The sequence below is a fragment of the Sinohyriopsis cumingii genome, chromosome 16 (genome assembly GCF_028554795.1).
Source record: "Sinohyriopsis cumingii isolate HCF-2022 chromosome 16, ASM2855479v2, whole genome shotgun sequence".
NCBI lineage: Eukaryota > Metazoa > Mollusca > Bivalvia > Unionida > Unionidae > Sinohyriopsis > Sinohyriopsis cumingii.
Genome location: NC_142976.1, coordinates 35,165,698 through 35,188,732, shown reverse-complemented (window position 1 = coordinate 35,188,732; position 23,035 = coordinate 35,165,698). Strand labels below are relative to the sequence as shown.

At 39.3% G+C, this 23,035-nt stretch overlaps 1 protein-coding gene across 1 annotated transcript in view; it reads right to left on the bottom strand.

Annotated features, from left to right (window-relative positions):
* LOC149780199 (choline transporter-like protein 4) overlaps positions 1-22,787 on the bottom strand; it is a 234,626-nt gene extending 211,839 nt beyond the window's left edge. The window contains exon 1 of the mRNA XM_089936955.1: positions 22,679-22,787. Within this exon, the coding sequence (XP_089793081.1) occupies positions 22,679-22,715 (37 nt within the window). The 5' untranslated portion in view covers positions 22,716-22,787. The remainder of the gene's footprint in view (positions 1-22,678) is intronic.
* Positions 22,788-23,035: the final 248 nt, after the last annotated feature.

Sequence of the window (23,035 nt, the reverse complement as noted above, 5' to 3'; positions counted from 1 at the left end):
AAACTCGGCTACGTTTTCCTTATACGCTACGTCAACATAAAACGAATCAACGGCTACTCTAACCGCGGTGTCGGGAAATCGATTTATCATCGAGAATAAATTGATAGCGGCGTAACCCAGCATAGACGCCCTCAAATGTGGATATGCCGGGCTGTCTCCATCGCTGTAGGTAACAACTGTACCCAACTTTGTTCCATTGGACAAGAAAGCTGTTTTGCAGTTCACGTATCTATTTTTTGCCACTGCGTCCTTGATTACGAAATCATATTCTGCGTCATCTATAATCAGCCGTGAGCAATATCGTTTGTAATCGCAGTTTTTTCCACCTTGTGTGAACTTACCAATTATTCTTCTACCGAGATCTTTTGCCTCTCTGTTTCGTTGGTTAAATATCCTCCTGGACCATTCGATGATATATTCCTCGTCGGCATCAATGTTTTTTCTGGACTCGTCAATTATGCTATCTAGACGCTCCGGTTCTGGTAACCAGACTTCAGTCTGCGCCCGGTATGATATAATCGCGTCACTGACAATCAACGAAATTAGCATTTTACAATCAATCATATACCGTAGCAGCGCTATTGGCAGCCACTTCTTTTCAGACATGTGTCTACCGATCCAAATATAACAACAGCGATGGAGTCCTGCCGCGAATTCAAATGATACTATGCGAGCGAATCCGGTTAAATCAAAATCAGGCAGTGGTCCATTAATAGCAACACGAGTCATTTCATGTCTGGGGTGTCCAAATCGTCTAAAGTACTTAGCGGCGGATCCATACCCGAGAAAACTCGCTGGATAACAGGCAACCATATCAACGGAAATCATAGCGTCGCGGTTGTATTCAGTGTTCCATAATCCACCGTGATAATACTCCAAACAACTGGATTGTACATCCGGCAGAAATTCCTTGCGCGTTGGTCTCCACGCATTTTTCCTTGCTGCAACATGAGCTACAACCGATGGAATCGTAAAACAATTTGTTAGCAGTTGTTCATCATGCTCTTCAAATTCCATGGCGGTTTTTTTCATCCTGTTGTGAAATGCTTCAGTGCGATATAATTCGCCGTTTGGTCTTACAAACTGATCAAAGGTATCCGCATCGTTTTCAGCGCTGCGAAGTAACCACACTGATACAGGGTCGTTTTTACACAAGTAGGCAATAGCATCAAATAGTTTCCTCTCCGCGAGAAAACCATCCTTGGAGAATTGTTCTCCCAGGAATTCTTCGGGTATATACTTTACTGTTCTATCCCGTGGAAATATTGTGATCGCGGGCGTCCATGCGTGTTCGTTATGATCAATAATTTTGATTGGGGCTCCCTTCGATTTATACTTCGATTCGTATAATACTTCACCGGTTATCGTTGTAACGGTTATTGGAAATCTCAGCGATGTTTCTAATCTCGCTATGTCGCTGATGGTTGCTCCACGCTCTTTTACGGTTAGTTCCCACTGGTTGATTTTGCTACGTCGTAAATCAGTCAATTTGTTTCCTCGACATGCATTTGTAAAATGCTCTATTACTCGTTCTGCTACACAATTTATCCCCGTTGACTGTTTCATTGGTTTCAGTTTTCCGATATCAGGTTTCTTATTTAACGGGTATATTCCATAAACAACTGCTGTTTCAGGATACGCTCGTTCATAGTATGGTCTGTCAATTCCGGTTAACAGCCCCGGCTTGGAGTCGCGGCTAACAATGACTGTTTTCATGTCGCTGAGAACTGGTTCAAATTTATCACGTATGATCCAATTACCTGATTCCACCCGGACAATGAATTTTACTCTGAAGAAATACCTTTTACCGTCAAGTTGTGATATTATCGTTGCTGCGCGGTTGTCGTTCATGGTAGCATCAACAACGCCATCAATTCGAAATGTTGACCAACTATGAGATGCGCCATCACGCTTGAATTCATCGATACAATCGCGTATTTTACTCAACAGGGTTCTATCGTTTATTAACGCTTTTGGTGTGTCCTTGAGGACTCTATCGAGATTGAACTTAATATTTTTCCGGGGCTTAATTGCTGCCAATCTCTCGAACTCATCCATATAATTAAAACAAGTATTTAAATGAAAGAATATAGTATAATGAATCACTGCAAATGGTTGATGATTGGGTCGACAACCCCGTGCAATAAATCATGTAGAGGTGAATTCTGCGGATATCATTTACAAAGCGTTCGTAATGGTTCTCTTGGCCCCCTCCCGTGCTTGGTTTGCCACGTCGGTGTAAGAGGAAAATCGCAGTTGTGTATTAATTGTGGCGGAAAGCGATACAGGGAACTAAAACGCTATTATGACAAGCGAATTAAAAACGCCGTCATTGACCCCACCGCTGACTTCGTCATCAAAACCCCCCAAGACTACGTTGAAAGATTTATAATTAAACCAAATAATAAATTAGACAAATAGTATTATTATATAAATGGACCAAGAATTTCAGCCGCATCCTGTGCTCGTCAGTTACGAGGCATCTCGCGACGGCATTGTTAGAAACCGCAAACTGAAGAAGCCGGTTGGTACCGTAAATAATCACGGGTATTTGCAATTTGGTGCTGGAAAGAAGACATATTTTGTTCACAGAATCATCTATGAATGTTTTCACGGATTAATCGAGAATGGACTTGTGATTGATCATATTAATAGTAATAAGACTGATAATTCTCTTACAAACCTGCAAGCTGTCTCGCAGAGTCAAAATACCAAAAAAGGCCAAACCGGTAAATACCCAAAGAAAGCAAAACCCGTAAAGTCATTTGATACAACAACTCACGAGGAAAAAATATTTCAGTCGATGAATGAAGCCAGTAGATACTTTGACATTTGTATCGCCTCAATACGAAAAGTAGCAGAACGAGTATATCAAACAGCAATCTCAAAAAAGACCGGGCATAGAATTCGATTTTCATATGTAAATATCAGCGAGTGACGAAGTCACCGGCGCCTATGGCGCTGACGAAGTCGCCATGACAATAAATTGTCCATTCCGGAAGAAAACAAAGTATGAACACCTCGGGATTGATACACGGGGTTTCATTTTTTTATTATTTAAAAACAAGATGTTCTATAAGAATAATGAATATCGAAGACATCAATAATATATTAGCCGAGATTTCAAAATTAAAAAATCAAGGAATTGAATTATCTGATGGTCTCGACAGTGAAAAAATATTATCCGATTATGAAATTATTAACGAACAATCGAAACGGGGGCGTTTTACCCTGGCCCGCGAGTACTTTTTTATAAAACGATTACAACATACGATTAATGAGAACCTGTACCACAATGACGCAAATGCATTCATTGGACTATTCACTGCCGTTGAAATAATACGAAAAAAACTCGGACGTGTTTATGAACGACGCCGGGAGATTTCTAGTAAGATCAAAAACATTAGAAGGATTATAGACGAAAACTCCGGCGAGAAATTAGAAATTGCTTCGCAATTGCAATAATGGTAGGCGAATCACTTACTACTCGGCTAGCCAGAGAGCGGCTAGCAGCGCTTAAAAAGTTCATACCGTTACGAGACAGAGTGAGAGAGAAACTTCAAACGCGACAACAAATGCAAACCGATTTTACTGTTGGAAGCGAACAACTCTTTGCCCCGGTAACTAAAGCGACTAAGGATGTTACAGCGGCAACTGTACCCGTTCTTGGTGCGCTTGAAAAGATAGCGGCAGAGACAAAACAAACAAAAAGGTCTTTAGAAACACTCCCTGCGAAAATAGCGGCTGCTACAACACGGAGGCCACCACCACTCGCTATAACCGAACCACAAGAACCCTATGTTACAATGGCCGATGAAGAAGAACTAGGCGCCACCGCAAGAGAACCAGAAGAAGAAATACCCGAAGAAACACCCGAAGAAACATCGAAAGAAAAAAAGAAAGAGGGAAATATACCCCGTAATGTTCTTAAAAAGTCCGCAATAGATCAAATTAGAGACATCGACGACGATGAAGAATTAGTTAATTTTGTTGCTACAACATCAACTAAGAACATTCGAGATGAGTATATCAATGAAGGTTACAAGAAAAAAATAACCTCGACGGAGAACTGGGCAAGAATAGTGTATTTAGCGAGTAAACATAGAGAAGCATTACCACATCGTGGTGATCCCGATTACGATAAATTCCTCGAGAAAGTTAAGAGTAGAACACCAAAAAAAGGAAAAGGATACCCTGTTGGTAAAGAATCCTACGGCGTTACCTGCCCTAATAGTGTTCTCAGTGATATATCACGGCTGGAAGTACTAATTGGAGGAAAACGAGCCGGAAATAACTCTACGGAAATAATCAATGAGGCCGCTGATATTTGCAAGCGGTTATTTGCAGGCGGTATTATGGACATTAATGTATATCGAACGCTCATAGACGAACTCGTGGATGATTAATTGGAAAACTGGTGTTTTTAATAAGGATGATCATACACTACAACCATGATAAACCAGTACTCGTCTACGTGGTAAACTCGCGATTGCCTGTTTACCGCGCGTACTATGGAGATGGTCTCGGTAGCACCATTGCGGGGTTATTTACAAGAATGGCTCCAAAAGTAGCGCCGTTAGCCAAACAATTAGGAATGAAGGCTATTGATGTTATTCGTGATAAGGGTATTAGTGCCATTGGAGATGTTGCCGGAAGGGCGTTTTCAGCCGCGCGGGACAAACTAATGTCATTGGTGAAATTCAGGAGAAAAAAACAGAAACCACCGGTAATGCCATCAACGACAGTGATGCCTGCAAATGTCAGTAAAGTAATAAATAACGCCGTGGAAGAAAAATTAGAGTCGTTGGCGACTTCGCCATCCGCCGATGCGGCAACCAACGCGCTCATGAACGCGATAGCGGGGAGTGGTTTAAATTCAAAGAATTTACGACGAAAAAATCGCAATTGAAAACATCAACATGATAAATAATAGAATGTTTGCGCGTACCGCTGATCCCGCGTTTGATATGGACGCCCCAGTACGCAGGGATGATTCTGTCCGTGATTATCAATATTATTCTTATTATGCAGCGCAACCTGACCTACGATCGCGAATTGAACTTCAAGTCCAAGATACCAGTAAATATTTTTTGCCGTGTGAAGCGTTTATCGAAATCGAGGGAGAACTCGTGACAAATGCCGCCGATAATGCACCATACGCAGATGACCATCGTGTTCGAGTTGGCTTCGTCAACAACGGTATCATGGCGTTATTTGAGAGCGCCAGATATCTTATTGACGGGCGAGAAATTGAATCAATAGAACGCGAGGTTGATGTTGCAACGACGATAATTGGGTTGGCGAGATACTCGGATGATTATACAAGATCGGCGGGCCCATCTATAATGTTCGCAAAGGACTCCACCGATAACGCTGATCATATTCAGTACATTAACGTGCTGGTGGAAAGAGATACTTCAGTTCCTAATCAAGCTGAAGCAGCCAACCCAGACCGCAGAACAAGACCGGGTGCTGAGTTCAATATCATAAAAAGTACTAACGATAATTTTAATCTAGGGTTTGCAACACGAATAGGAATGTTGCAAGGACCACGCCGAAAGTTTTCATGCGCGATTCCACTCCATCACATATTTGGATTCTGCAGAAATGTTAGAAAAGTTGTCTATGGGGCTAAGCATACAATCGCGCTGACGCGAAGGGGCGATGATAACAATGCAATATGGCATGCTGCTGGCGTCGCTGCCGGTAAAGTCATTTTAACTAAAATGGCATTGTGGATGCCGGTGCTGACTCCATCAGTTACCACGGAAGCACGATTGTTAGCATTTATGGAACAGGGAGGGAAATCGTTGTTGAGTTGGCTAGCGGTAACAACTGATGCTAAAGAGGATAACGTCGCCGATACGTTTACATGGCACCTAGCATCAAAACAGGGTGTTTCAGCCCCGCGTCATATATTCATAGCGCTACAGAATAGGGAACGATTGGGTAATCAAGAACGCAGCCATATGATATTTGATCGATTAGGAGTCATGGAGGTTTCGCTGAGAATAAACGGACAACAGGAACCATCCGAGGATATACAGCTTAATTACGGTGACAACCATGTCGCACGTGTGTATCATCGATTGCTGTCATATATGGGTCGTGATCAAAACGTCGACACTGGTTTGCAAATATCACAACTTGATTTTAAAAACCTGTATCCGATTTATTACTTTTCGTTGGAACATCTTGATTTAACTAGACAATCCGTCGTTGATATACACTTCCGAGCTCGTATAGCCCCAGCTGGTGTTAATTACAGAGCGGTCGCTGTCATTCTCAGCGATAAATCAATGCTGCTAGAAGGTGTTGGTGGACGAATGAGAATCGTTGATGCGCCAGTGGAAAACATGTAATTGAAAGCACAAAACGCGTTTACAATAAAATGTCGTATAGTGTCGTCAATGTAGAGTTGACTGATGGTCAAGTCAAGAAATTACGATCAAAGTCGGCTAAACAATGCGGGATCACAATAACGCTGAAGCCGTCACAGATGGCGGGTGGTAATCATAAGATATCGTTGACGGCGCGTCAAATAAAACATTTCAATGATGCGATGAAGAATAAAAAGGGTGTTCAAATAGATTTTTCAGCCGCAGCAATTAAAAACATGGAAAAGACCGGTGGGATATTTCCGCTGTTAGCTGCGATTCCGGCATTGATTGCCGTGGCCGCACCAGCAGTGGCTAAGGCGGCGGCGTTAGGAGCCGTTGGTACCGCGGCGGGGATGGCATTGAAGAAGGCAACCGGGAAAGGCTACAAAAAAAAACGACCCGTGGCCGGAAAGGGTCTAAGACTACCGGGAACCCCGTATTCATGGTACTCGGGAAAGGGTCTAAGACTACCGGGAACCGTTTATTAACTCCAATGTCTAATTTTGATTTAATAGACGCCGCAAACGCGTTAGCGATAAAAAACTTCAGAGGTGTTTTTATGAGGGATCAATTACCGACAAAACCAAGGAATATTGAAACCGGTATAATTAACCTCGATGGGTCCTCCGGAGCGGGAACTCATTGGGTTGCATACGCGATTGACCCGCGTGCGATCGTCTATTTTGATTCATACGGGTTAGCTCCGCCGAAAGAGTTTATGCGGTATATCCGGGCGTGTTCAGCCCGGGCGTGTTCAGCCCGGGTTTTTTATTCCACGCTGCCAACACAGCAATTGAGTGACCCACCGATATGTGGCCGCGAGGTATTAAACGTACTTGCGGCGATTTCATCATCACGAAAACCACCTCATGTGGTTGTAAACGAATACACTAGTGGGGTCGTAGAAGCTCAACGGATTTTAGAGAATAACATTTACAATAATAATGATTGATATCTGGGGACGACCGGTTTCGGCGCTGAAAAAGCCCACGGAAACGCCCGCCACCGATGACATAAAAAAACTAATTGAGGATGAAATCGCTGATACGTTGAACTTAACCAGTGTTGACCCAGATGAAATAGTTGTATTTCAAGACCGCCAGGGTAAATTGAAATCCAGTAACGTGTCGCTGGATGACGTTTTAATACGACAGCGTGATACCGCCGAGGACACTATCGCGCTGTATACCAGCGACGGACGACTCAAACCGGGTCGACATATAGTGGAGATAGATAGAATGATAGAATTAATCCGAGACGGTGGTATAGAGTTGAGTAGATCAATAATCGAACTCGAAAGGCATGTGAAAACAACTTTCGATAGATTTTTTGGGTACCCGTTAGTATTCGAACCAAATCTTGCAACAATAAAAAATACTATTTTGGAGTTTACGACGCTGTCGGGTCAATTTTACACGTTACGAAAAAATGTTAACAGGATCGATGACAACTTTGATAAATTCCTTGGTAAAAAAAATACCAAGCCGGATGAAATCACAATAACTATAAATGATATCACTGCGTATGGACAGAAAATAGAAACAATCAAAACTGATGTTGCAACAAACAAAAAGGGTGTAGACGCGCATGAACGGGAAATAGAAATAATCGGCGCTAATGTTGCAACGATCATAAATAATGTAGACTCGCATGGACGGAAAATAGAAACAATCAAAACTGATGTTACAACGATCATAAATAATATAGACGCGCATACACAGGAAATAGGAATAATTAAAACTGATATTGAAGCGAACAAAAAGGGTGTGGACGCGCATACACAGGAAATAGGAACAATCAAAACTGATGTTGAAGCGAACAAAAAAAATGTAGACGCGTATTGGCGGGGAATAGGATTAATCAAAACTGATGTTGCAGCGAACAAAAAAGGTATAGACGTGCATACATATGAAATAGGAACAATCAAACTTGATGTTGCAGCAAACAAAAAAAGTATGACCGAGAATACACGGGAAATAGAAACAATCAAAACTAATGTTGCAGCGAACAAGAATAATATAGACGCGCATTGGCAGGAAGTAGGAATAATCAGAACTGATGTTGAAGCGATTAAAGACGGGCTACCGAGAGTAGCAGAGCAATTTGAAAAAATAAAAATCCCTCATGAGAACATCATCAACACAGTATACACAATTCGGCATGGATCATTCGATTGGACTCCTACACAGAATACAGTAAATATCACCGCAACTGTTAAGGGCATTTATCGATTGACACTGATTTCAATGATGCAGTTTAATATATTATCGTCGAGTTCATCCGGGTTTAACAATACAATATCAACAATTATAGACAAGAACGCAACTGAAAAGTTTACAATTTATGCCGTTGATAGAAATCTAGCCGGGGCAAACATTACATGGTATGTGGAATTTGTAGCGAATCTAAGTAATTAAAAACACTAGCTCTTTTAAAATAAAAATGACCACCAAGGAAATTGAATCAGAGGTATCACCGACGTCACATCAATATCGATTCGATACCGCAAAAGAATTCTCCGCGAACTTGAAAACGCTTTCCGAACAATACCGTGCAAAAATAAAAAAATACCGCCGAAAAATAACCGCCATCGACGCGGTCGTGTACTCGGTGTCGGGTATAGTGGCCGGTACCGGTGTTATTTTATCCACGGTGACCACGATAGCCCCGATCGCTGTTCCAATCGCTGTCTCCGCGATGACAACAGTTGCTGGAGTCGCCAACGCAATCACTAAGAAGATATCATCGTGTTTTCAAAAAAAACTCAACGAGTATACAGTAAAACATCAAATAGTATCCGACGCATACTCGAAATTATCCGGGTTGATCTCGTTGTCAATTGATAATTTGTTCGTATCCGATGTTGAATTCTCCACGATGGTCCAGTTGTATAGCTCCGCGATGTCAAAAATCGAGGATTTTCAACTGGAAGCCGGAACCACCTGGTTGCTGAAATTAGACACTAAAGACAACGAATAATAATAATGTCGCTGAACCCCGAAGGGTTTCAATTACTTCAGCGGATCGCGGAGAACACCACTCCGGTACAAACAAATATGATATCAATAACGTCAACGAAACCCGAATTCAGTGTGAACTTCCCGTCGCCGGTTCCAGTGAAGGAAATAGCGCTGGCAAAATTGCGAGTATATCACAGTTGGCCTAATATTCGAGCGGACGCATTTAACGGACAACAACCTAATAACTCGCTGGTTTTTGCACGGAAAAATAAACCCGATGGGACCCCAGACTGGGAGGAGGTTACAATACCAACTGGGTCATACCAAATAGAGCAAATCAATAAAGAATTTCAACGCAGAATAAAATCGATCACAGGAAAGGAATCAAAAATCGCTATTACGGTTCATGAACCGACGTTATCATCGACGATTGAAATAAGCACACCGGGGTATATGGTTGATATTTATAACAGTTCAATAAGAACCATACTAGGATGGCCTAAGAATCCACCCGCGGATTTGCACACAAATGTGCAATCGTATCATGAGATTAATCCCAGTTATCTGAATGATTTGTCTATTATAAGAAACACGTTATTACCCAGCGAGTTTATATTTCAAGACAGGAATACCATGCAATGGTTTTTTCCGTATAAGAAAACTCCTGAATTGTCAGCCAAGGTCACAGTTCGTTTAGATGATATCACTGGTGCGTTTGCCGAGATTAATCGTAATTACCAATCACAACTAGAACAGCTACGGAAAACAAAAGCACGAAAACACGTTGAGGTGTTAAATCAACTTATATCAGACATGGAATATATTAATGAGCGAATCGTTAAGACAATATCCGATAGCAGCGATGATAATAAACAAAAATTCCTAACCGGGTATAATATCACAGAAGCCGATTTACCCGATTTCAAGTTTCCAGGATACAACGCGCCAGAACTAAGAAAGTCTCTTAATGATTTTCTCAGTCCATCAACTTATATCCTCAGACACGATAACGGGGATGATGGTATGCATATTGCTCCATACAACGTAAATATCGCATCGGTGATAGCAATCAATCTAGTGTGTGATGTTATCGAAGGGAGTTACCAGGTAGATACCAATCAATCAAATCAAGCTCAACAGGGATATATCCTTTATTCATTTTCACCAACAGCCCCTCCGGGATTTTTAATCGTTGAGAATCCGATTAATCCGGTCTATATGCGATGCCATGATCGGTTTTTAACGAGAATTAATTTTAAACTCACCGATCAGTCAAATAACCTAATTGATCTACAGGAGGAGGAGTTAGTGATCACTCTGTTTGTAAGATCATTGTAAATAACTTCTTAGCAGCAGGGGGGGCGATGACATCGACGCGGTCGTCGATGTGGTTACCGGACGCTGACGACGCTGGGGATCGGCGCGCAGAAGGTGTTAATTAAACCAAATGACGTCACCATCGTGTAGGATGGACCGACGTCGTTTTTTTTTTACCAGGCGCTGACGACACTAGATCGTTGAGTGCAGAAAGTAATAATTAAGCAAAATAACGATTGGACAAAATGTCCGATTCGCCCCCTCTGCTGCTTGGTGTGGGGACTCTGTTCGTGGGATGTGCACCCGGACTACGGTATTGGTGAACTCCATCCAAGTGCAGTATAGTTGTAACCTGCTGGCTAGTCTAAACAGTAGCTGGCGGTTGATTATTACAGAAACATGTTCTGTTCAGTTTGTCAAAAGGTGACAAATCTTTATATTAAACGTCTTCAAATATTGGATACAAACCAGCGTATGTACGTACATATATTTTCCTTATTCCTTAAATATAGTGTTCCGATTATATTAAGCCGAGTTTATATAACCATTCCGACTGAAAGGAAACTCGGATTATGATCATACAAGATTTGATTTGTTTGGTTTTTTGTTTTGGTTTTTTTTGTTTGCTTGCTTTTCGTTTTGGGTTGTTTTCTTGGTGGGGGTTGTTATTGTTTTGATTTTTTTTATACAGTTTTACCGAATGCTGAAGAAAAAAAAACACAAAATAAATGCAAAACAAACGATGCAATTGGCAAGCGTGTTTCACGTTTCAATTTTTGGTGGGCTTGGTTGGTTGCTTCATTGCCGGCTTGTTTTCAATTTGCTTGCTTGGTCCACAGATCGGATTTACATGTTCAGTGGTTTTGCATTTGTTCTGTGTTTTGTTTTTTTTATGGTATGTATTGTCAGCGTTGACGACAAATGTGATAAAAATAAAATATACCATTACGCCAACGTGAGTAGGTCCTGTCTTCAGTATAAAAACGATTTGTGTTCGTTCCCAATACTTTCTGCATTTTTTGTTTGTTTTATTTTTTTAAATTTGTTCTTTAAATTTTGTTTTGTTGTTGCATTAAAAAATGATTGGTACCAAAGTGAAAATGGAAGAAAAATGTGTTGCACTGTAACAAGAATATGGAAATTCCTTACCTGCTCATAAAGTACTTCAAGGTCTTCTCCTCAGAAACAATTCAGCAGAATTAAGACCCATTGATCTTTCTAATTTGTAAGAATATTATCCCTGTGCTGTGAGAAATAGCCATCAGTGAGAAAAAATATTTACAATTTGTGATTTTAAAATGTAGGTCCAGTTTGGCATTTCGGCATCGAGGCATTTCGGCATTCAGTTTGGATTTCGGCATTCAGTTTGGCATTGAGGCATTGAGGCTTAATATGTTTTGTATTATTATTGCTGTTGTTATTATTATTTCTTATTACAATAAAAACAGACAAAATTTTAATTATACCTTTTCAAATTCCACAATAATGTGGGTTTTTAAAAAAATTAAAGACTCGAGATTTTTCTGGCAACGACACCTTTCAAGTGTCTACAGGTGATCAGAACCCACCCACATCAAACATGATTGCTATGGCTGAAAACCAAAAACAAAAATTAAACGCGTCAACATAACAGCAACAACGTAATTTCATTCAATAAGACATGATTATCTACACATCAAGACATGTTAAATTTGTGAAGATTAAAGACAGACTATCAGTTACGGATGCTGATACTAAACAAAGAATATATTTTGAACTGCATATTTTTGAAGAACTGTAACAATTTAGACCAATGTTAACCTACAGTTTGATTGGATTGATGTCTTAATTTTGCACAAATAATACAAACACATCATCAAATATGGTTTCCACAAATAAAAATTGAAAACATTTAAACTACTTTTTTCAGTTAACTACCAGACTATAGGAAACCAAATTTAAAATCCTCCGCCATTAATTACACTCCTTAAGATATGAAGGGGACCCGGCTATCCGAGTGGTCTTCAGACATTGTCATCTCTCCTCTGTCCGAGCATTTTTGCTATCCAAAGTTCCGATAACTCTGTCCACAATAGATAGAGTTATCAGAACCTTGGCTATCGAAGATGCTGTCCGAGCTGGTTTGAGTCTAGTGCTCGGCCAATGTGTGTATGTGAAAAGGCTTGCCAGTAGCTTCCGTTAGGTCGGTGGTTAAGCGCCCAAAACAAAGAGGCCAAAGCTGGTCTGAAATAGGTAACCAATCTAAGACTTTGTCCAATAAGCCAAATGCAACTGCGATCTGCCGATAGTCAGATTTGATAGAGCTCAATTTACAAACGATGAAAAAACGATACATTCGGATTTGTGTGTACGCTGCAGAACATTTTCTTAGAGATAATTCAAACCCAAACCCGTCCCTACCCCCACCCAATTGAGACTAAGTGAAGGAGCATATTTTGTAAAAACCTGAATGATGCCGATGCTAGGAAGGTACCTGTCACATTTATGTTAAGTTTTAACGGATATTTGTGTATTTGTTTGGGAAGTCTAGTTATTTGTATATTTTATATATTAATAGCGGCCATATTTTTCGAATCTAAGCACGACGAAAGAAGCATGATGGACTCGGGGTCATAAAATGTTGTATGATGTTTGTAATAAATAAATAAATAAACAAACCTGAAGAATAAATCTGCATAAACTGCTTGACTATGTTCAAGAAAATTTTAGGTTTGGGCTGAGTAATTTATGTGGTGATAATTTTTCTGTGCTGCTGGTATCCAATGAGCGATTTCTGGCGCGCTTGAACCTATTGTTATAATTGGTAACTCCTGATAAGATATGGAAGATGTAAATGCTAAGTAATCTTTATGTGATTTGTTAGAAGGCACAACGATTTTATCATAGTAAAAAATTCAAACAGTGGGAATCAAGCGGAAATACATTTCCATATATAAGGAGTTTTTCATGGTGCCTAGTACCAACCATACTGCCCGGTGCCAATCATAGTGTCCAAGACCAACACTACTACCCAATGCCAACCATACTGCCCAATGCCTACCATATTGCCGAATGTCAGCCATACTGCCCAATGTCAACCATATTGCCGAATGTCAACCATACTGCCCAATGCCGACCATACTGCCCAGTGCCTACCATACTGATCAATACCAACCATACTGCCCAATACCAACACTGCTACCCAATGCCAACCATACTATCTGAAGTTAACCATACTGCCCAGTGTCAACCATACTGCCTAATGCCGACCATACTGCCCAATGCCAACCATACTGCCCAATGCCGACCATGCTGCCTAATGCCAACCATACTGCCCAATGCCAATCAGTGTTCAATGCCAGTCATTTCAGGTATTTTAAGTGAAATTATTTCAGACATAGTAAAAACTAAGCAAGCGACTCTTACATCCAAAGATAGCATCCAGTGATCGAATAATCGAATAAAACCTTGTTTCAGATTCAGTTAGAACGTCACAAATTGCACCATATGATTTTACTCCTCAATTTGTTTTCTTGTTTGCATACTGGTATTTACCCCGACGTATAGTTATGGTCTGTGTTTGTTTCACTGTTTTACGGCACACCAACACAAGTAGGCTATTTAGTGCCGAGGAAATTGGAGTAAAATAGTGGTGCCTAGTTTGTGTGCACAAAATAGTTCAAAAGCCGTTGGATCTAGTTTAGAGAAAGGTCATATAATTATTGAGGTTGATACGATGAAGAAGTTGCAAAATCTGGTATCTTTAATCAACTGCTAATTTTTACAAATTAGTACACTGTATTGACAACATGTGCAACATTCATTAATATAAAGGGTTCTCTAGATGGATAACAAAGTCTGGAAGCCATTTAGTCAAACAGTAGGTGTCTGAATCGGAAAGTAGAAAATACGGGGCCCTCAGGTTGTTGTTATAGGGTTTAACGCCATTTTTCAGCACAAGATAGGCTTTACACGGTGGCCAGTATAAAGGGTGAAGGAAAAACCCGGGAAAACCCCGGAAAGAACCACCGACCCACGAGAACCTACTGGCAAGCTTTCTGACATACCCACATTGGCCTAAGCCGAGATTCGAACACACGCAGACAGAGGTGAGATGGCAATGATCCGTAACGGTGAGCGCTTTAGACCACTCGGCCACTCAGGGGCCCCACATATGTATGTATGTATGTATGTATGTATGTATGTATGTATGTATGTATGTATGTATGTATGTAAAATCATATACCCAGTATTCTAAGCAGTTAGCGATTCAAGAATCGCCAAATTTGATAAAATGATACATTGGCATTGGCGGGATGAGGGAGCCTCCCCAATCCAATCAGATCATTTCTTAAATATGTATTCTGTAAAGTCAGGTTGTTAAGATTATACCAGGAGTTTGCAGAGGCTCTACCCGGTAGGGACTTGCCGGGGGCTTTGTCCCATAGACCCCACTGCCTACTTGTTTACGCTCCCCACAAACGGTATTCTGGATCCGCCCCTTGATAGCCACTTATGTTCACTAGCATATCATTTTTTTTTTAAAACCAAAGTTTCTCTGTTGTAAATCTTGTCATTTGATTGCACTATTTTACTGGGTATATATATGACATTTTCATGAAATCTGGATGAAAAATAATTAAAGTGATTAAACGTTATTTTGCACATGTATGTTATCGGGGAAGGTATTTTTGCATGGATCTGACCAAGATGTGTAACCATTAGAGCAGCAAACGTTCTCTTGGCATATGTGCTCAGCACAACAGGTGTTGTTGGGTCACACACCAAACATTACGCGATAGAAGAGTCACATACCAAACACTACGTGATAGAAGAGTCACGTACCAAACACTACGCAATAGCAGAGTCACGTACCAAGCACTCCCCGGTTGAAGAGTCACGTACCAAACGCTACCCGGTAGACGAGTAGCATACCAAACACTCCCCGATAGAAGAATCGCGTACCAAACACTACCCGATAGAAGATTCACGTACCAAAAATCCCCGGTAGAAGAGTCACGTATCAAACACTCCGCGGTAGAAGATTAGCAAGACTGCTAGGACTCGTCTTCCAATTAAAAAAAATAATCTTGTACTTGATGAATCATTCAGAACTTACTTCGCCACTATCAATAGGACTTCAGACGATTTACCATGAACCAAACGTAACCACTGTAAAGTGGTTAAAGTGATAGTTGTTGATCTTTAAATGACCGAAGTGGATAACTGTTACTCAAATGTCTGTGTAAGGAATTAGACTGTCGTATATCATTTTCATATTAAGACTGTTCTGCAGTAGTTAATCAAGCATGATGTGACTATGTTCTTGTGAAAACATTTATAATCATCTCTTAATATATACGCACACACAAACCCAAGTGTATGTGAATAATGAATAAACTATGGAAAACGGAGATCGATTAGTCATTTACATTTCAAAACATTTTTCGTTGTTTTGTGCTAATTTTGGGAAAGAAGGTCAAAATTAATTTGATTTATATGCATTATGATAACCACCTTGAAAATGTACACCTTGCTTTCAGGACGTATTATGTTATCTATAAACAAAGTTATGATTTATAGGCCACAGATAAAACAAGTGGTGATTGTAACAGAAATTTGGAATCATATATTTAAGTAGAATCGATTACAATAAATCTCCTCTCAAACCTAACAAATTGTTTGATGATGTCACAGAATTAGGCAAAGAAATAACTTGGTTTTGTCTTAGAACTATTCGAGTATTTCTCGTTGTATATGCGTACAACGTTATCTAGGGTGAATACGTATTTTTTCCAGGTAAGCGACTGTATTAACATGTACCTCGCCAGAAATTACTTGTGACAAAGTAACATTACTAACATGATATGCACGGATATTTTACCCTGACTTCTGCTCACTCTCCTATGGATTTAAGTAAGATCAATTTCTAAAACCGACACTGGTCGTTTGCATCACGTCAAGGAGTGTACGCTCTCCATTGTTCCCCAGCCATAGGGGTAAGTGTTAAATTTACATTTTTCATTTGATATGCGAAGCTTATTCGGTTTGTAATGTCTTATCGCGTAATAATGCATTTATTACAACGCAGATTTATTTGAACTTTGAATTACAAGTCACTATTAGAGGTTAAAGTATTATCATATATCTTGAGATTTTACAGAAACTATTATTATGACCAATTTGGTTTTATTGTAGCTGAATTGTGACTGTCGCTGTTATTGTGTCTGTCACTCTGATTGCGACTGTGAATATGACTAGAGCTGTCTGAAGCTGTCTAAAGTTTAGAGCTGTCTGGAGTTTCCAGAGTATTTAAGGCTGCGTGCTGTCGATACGTATGTATGTACGTATGTCTGTGCCACGGACGTAGACGTAGCAAATTAAAAAGGGTGCTGTATGCTGTCTGTACGTGTGTATACGTATGACTGTACACGTGGTGGATCCATAAAGGGTGCGAGCGGCCGATAAGAGTATGGGCCAACCCAAGGAATCGTACGACTGTACAAGGGATCTAGAAGCATACGCTTGGATCAATTGTTGTTCCACTGCATTTTTATATTCATAAGATTGTTTTGAATCTTAGTTGTGTTGATAAGATTATTTTGAATCTTTTCGTTGTGTTCATAAGATTATTTTGAATCTTTTCGTTGTGTTCATAAGATTATTTTGAATCTTAGATGTGTTCATAAGATTATTTTAAATCTTAACAGAGTTCATATTCGAGATTTATGTGAATCTGTCTTATAGTGTAAAATACTGTTTGAAGCGTATCTGCAGTCCATGAGGTTTCTTGGATCTGTACTTCATATTGATTTTAATATTTTTGGTTTAATTTCGATGTGTGAATGTTGTGTAGAGTGATTTGAGTAAATCGTATGTTGAGAGCGTGAGAGAATCATTGTATTTTTACATCATATATTTTTCTTTATTGATTCATTTCATAAATTTCCATCTTTCTCATATTGTGTTTGTCTTATTCATTTAGTCCAAAAACCCACTCGGTTTATAATATGCGACAAATGAATAAAGACATAGTGGTTATCTGTTTTCATAGCTATTACAAAGAAAACGCACTGAGAATAGAATTATACATTATATAATGACAGTCACTGAAATGCGACAGTTTTTTAATACTAAATACAATTTTTTTAACAAAGTCTAGTTTCAGAGAAGATTAGTTATCGATAGGCTTATATAATCATGACCTTATATTTAGTATGTGTGTGTATGTATGTATGTATGTATGTGTGTATGTATGTATGTATGTATGTATGTATGTATGTATGTATGTATGTATAGATGTTGAATTCTTTTGACTTTGGTAGTGTCAGGTATGTCGATGCATTAGTCTATGTAACAAACCAAACCATTCATAAACGGAGACATTTTCAATCAAATAAATTTTTTTGTTGTTCAAACGAATTCAATTTCACATTCTCTCAATCTTTGACCAGTAACTGAGACCTTCAAAGTTTCAAGAGCAAAGCATCATGGTATATGTGAGATTAAAATAACGCTCGAGAATCCCTTTTCTTTTGACATCCCTGATGAAGTTCTAAAGAATTTGCAAGTCCTTAATTGTCCAGCTCTGAACGGCTTTAGACAGTTACTTAATGTTCAATATGAATAAGAGGTAACTGTGTAGTTGAGGGAAACTTCGATTACAGTCTCAGACTGTAGGATTAGTGTGATTTTGTTCTTAGGACTATGTCAAACTTTAATTACATTCTAAAACAGTAGGCTTCGTGACATTTAATTCCCCAGGACTATGTCAACTTTAATTACATTCTCAGACAGTAGGCTTCGTGACATTGTATTCCCCGGTACTATGTCAACTTTAATTACATTCTCAAACAGTAGGCCTCGTGACATTGTATTCCCCGGTACTATGTCAGCTTTAATTACATTCTCAGACAGTAGGCCTCGTGACATTGTATTCCCCGGTACTATGTCAACTTTAATTACATTCTAAAACAGTAGGGTTCGTGACATTGTATTCCCCGGTACTATGTCAACTTTAATTACATTCTCAAACAGTAGGGTTCGTGACATTGTATTCCCCGGTACTATGTCAACTTTAATTACATTCTCAAACAGTAGGGTTCGTGACATTGTATTCCCCGGTACTATGTCAACTTTAATTACATTCTCAAACAGTAGGCCTCGTGACATTGTATTCCCCGGTACTATGTCAGCTTTAATTACATTCTCAGACAGTAGGCCTCGTGACATTGTATTCCCCGGTACTATGTCAACTTTAATTACATTCTAAAACAGTAGGGTTCGTGACATTGTATTCCCCGGTACTATGTCAACTTTAATTACATTCTCAAACAGTAGGGTTCGTGACATTGTATTCCCCGGTACTATGTCAACTTTAATTACATTCTCAAACAGTAGGCTTCGTGACATTGTATTCCCCGGTACTATGTCAACTTTAATTACATTCTCAAACAGTAGGGTTCGTGACATTGTATTCCCCGGTACTATGTCAACTTTAATTACATTCTCAAACAGTAGGGTTCGTGACATTGTATTCCCCGGTACTATGTCAACTTTAATTACATTCTCAAACAGTAGGCCTCGTGACATTGTATTCCCCGGTACTATGTCAGCTTTAATTACATTCTCAGACAGTAGGCCTCGTGACATTGTATTCCCCGGTACTATGTCAACTTTAATTACATTCTAAAACAGTAGGGTTCGTGACATTGTATTCCCCGGTACTATGTCAACTTTAATTACATTCTCAAACAGTAGGGTTCGTGACATTGTATTCCCCGGTACTATGTCAACTTTAATTACATTCTCAAACAGTAGGCTTCGTGACATTGTATTCCCCGGTACTATGTCAACTTTAATTACATTCTCAAACAGTAGGCTTCGTGACATTGTATTCCCCGGTACTATGTCAACTTTAATTACATTCTCAAACAGTAGGGTTCGTGCATTTTTCTCCACCATGTCTATGTCAAACTTTGATTGCAATCAAGCTCAAACAGTTGCCTTCGTGGCTACCCCCCCCCCCAACCAGGACTGTGTACATGCAATATAATCCAAGTCTATTCGGTTGTCAAACTTGACACATGCAGTATAAACCAAGTCTATTCGTTTGTCAAACTTGACACATGCAATATAAACCAAGTCTATTCGTTTGTCAAACTTGACACATGCAATATAATCCCAAGTCTATTCGTTTGTCAAACTTGACACATGCAATATAATCCCAAGTCTATTCGTTTGTCAAACTTGACACATGCAATATAATCCCAAGTCTATTCGTTTGTCAAACTTGACACATGCAATATAATCCCAAGTCTATTCGTTTGTCAAACTTGACACATGCAATATAATCCCAAGTCTATTCGTTTGTCAAACTTGACACATGCAATATAATCCCAAGTCTATTCGTTTGTCAAACTTGACACATGCAATATAATCCCAAGTCTATTCGTTTGTCAAACTTGACACATGCAATATAATCCCAAGTCTATTCGTTTGTCAAACTTGACACATGCAATATAATCCCAAGTCTATTCGTTTGTCAAACTTGACACATGCAATATAATCCCAAGTCTATTCGTTTGTCAAACTTGACACATGCAATATAATCCCAAGTCTATTCGTTTGTCAAACTTGACACATGCAATATAATCCCAAGTCTATTCGTTTGTCAAACTTGACACATGCAATATAATCCCAAGTCTATTCGTTTGTCAAACTTGACACATGCAATATAATCCCAAGTCTATTCGTTTGTCAAACTTGACACATGCAATATAATCCCAAGTCTATTCGTTTTTCAAACTTGACACATGCAATATAATCCAACTCTTACATTTGTATATGCAGTATAAATAAAATATTCGTTGGTAAAACTTTGCATCATTACAACAGTAATTATAACATTAGGGAATATGTCTTCTTCGTTCTTGGCACGAATGCATAGTTTATATTAAAACAACACTTGTCTTGTTTACTAGTAGCACTGGGCGTATCAGCTAACATATTATCAGTGATGGTGTGTTTTAAAAGCCACCATCTTTTATTAAAATTTAATTATATTCCACACACACCCAATGCAGAATGCCGTATAATAAAGTTATTTAGCCATACTATGGCCCGCTGAGAGGTATGAGTCTTTCACCGAAGAGAACCGAAAAATAAACAAAGCAAAAATGAATGTCAGTTTATTGCCTTTTAAATGATTTGTGGTTAGGTAATGCGTTGTTTCCTATAACCCCAGTTAAACTGGAACTAAAACTTTCTTAAGTATATCTTACAACAAATTTTGGAAATTCGTCTTAAGTACATGTACTCAAAACGGCGAACGTCTGGGGGTGGAGGAAATGGGAGAAACTGGATAAGAAAAAACCAACAAAAACAAAGAAAAACACTAACCATGCATGTATTTTTTATACGGACCCCTGAAACATGAACTATTGCACCTGTTTTCATTCATACTTTCCTAGCTGCCAGAATTTGTTAGTCTGAGACAATTTATTTGACATATCCCGTGTTCAGGGGCATTGACCATTTGACAAAACAAAAAAAAGAATAATACCCCAGATGAAGACATACTTTAACCAGAAAATATGGACGTATATGTCTGAAGGAGATAATCGATAGAAGGAAGGACTATATAGCAGTCAGAATGCCTTGAATAATTTGATGAATGAAGTTGTATCATCGAATTCTTTTAACTCTTCAAGCAAGAGAGCTATCGGACAAGTTTGATATCTTTATATAGTTATTTGCGGACCTGTTTGATACCCTTCCGTAGTTATTTGCGCACAATGTTTAGTTAGGTTTACGCCGTTGTTCGACACATCAACAATTGCAGAGCAAAGAAGAGCGCCTTATTCACGGACACACCACTGAAGCCGATTTGGGCTGATCCGATTGTGGGAATCAAACCCACACCTTTATGGTCACAAGTCTGACGCATTAACCATTAGTATGCCATGGTTATAAACACCTTCACAAGAAATAGTGTTGAGAGAGGTCAATACAAGACCGCGTTTTTCTTGTACCCAGAATTAAAACCCATTGTGCCCAATGCGCTCTCCCCCATTTAGAAAAAGTCACTATTCGATACAGAAGGCGTAGTGACTCGCAATCTGATTAATGTAAGATCTACACTGTCATACATGAAAACAGCGGAGATCTGAATTTAATCAGATTGCAATGACTCCCTGGTTAACTTGTAGGACTCCTGATCAAAAGCGAGTTGGTTCCAGTACTACCATCTATAGCATCCCTGAGCGACTACCGCGGTAACTTAAAACTTAGTAGAGCTGAAATTGAAGACCCGAAGTTCAACCCCAACACTCCACTCCTTCCGCACGTAAAAGAAACGACGATTTAAAATAGGGCTTCAGCGGGCTAGACTCAAGGCCGAAAATGTTGCGGGTTTAATCCTACTGAACCTCAAGGTAAGTTCAAGAGCAAAACGTTGAACTTGTCGAATAGAAAATGCGTCAATGAAAAGCGAACAAGGACAAAAGTAACACAGAATATAGTATTGTATACTGCGTAAAATGTGTACCATTTCCTATTTTTCATTGGACTATGTGTACATCTGAGAATACGCCGTCAAATTTGCTGAGTTTGGTCCTATATTGTATATGTCTGACAATACACTATAACATTGTATGAATTTTCTCTTCATTTCATAAAACTATAACGATTTTTGGTTCATCGAAAATGGAGTTCATACTTCTTAGAAGATGATAAGACATATCTAGCAAGAAGAAAAAAAAAACCTTCATAATATCATAACCATCTGATTTATTATCCTAGTCAAACAATCTGATACACGCTGTCATTTTACATGTTATTGAATATGTTGTTATAAACCATACATACAGCCAGGCTATCAAAGCAAATGCTACATCTCCCTACCGTTATCTATGGCATAAAGTTCGGTGTTATATCACACCATCTTTCTTCTCATGTTCCTCCTGTATACAGGAGTTATACAAGCACTTAGCTTAAATGATGAAATCAATTATACACGAGAAGAAGTAAACATGAACCTACCTTCTTTGGGTGTCCCGTTTTCAATTTTCCTTCCCATCTTCACATCACATTAGGCTACAAAGTTTGTAAGCACTGGTAGCAATTACCTGGTGTGACGTGCAGGTCAAAGTTGCCAAGGTGATGTTATCAACTGTATATAAGGAAGTTTGACATATATGATCTCGGTCACATGCTTTAGGCAAGGTTGCGTTGCATTCGACGTTTCTTTGCACACATGAATATACATTAGTGTCCTAAACAGGTAGCAATTAACACACTGATACATTTAGGACTTAAACCGGAAGTGGCCTGATTTTATCCACTTCTGTTGAACCACTGTTTGTACAACCTTGAAAAAAAAAACTGAATTTGAGGGGT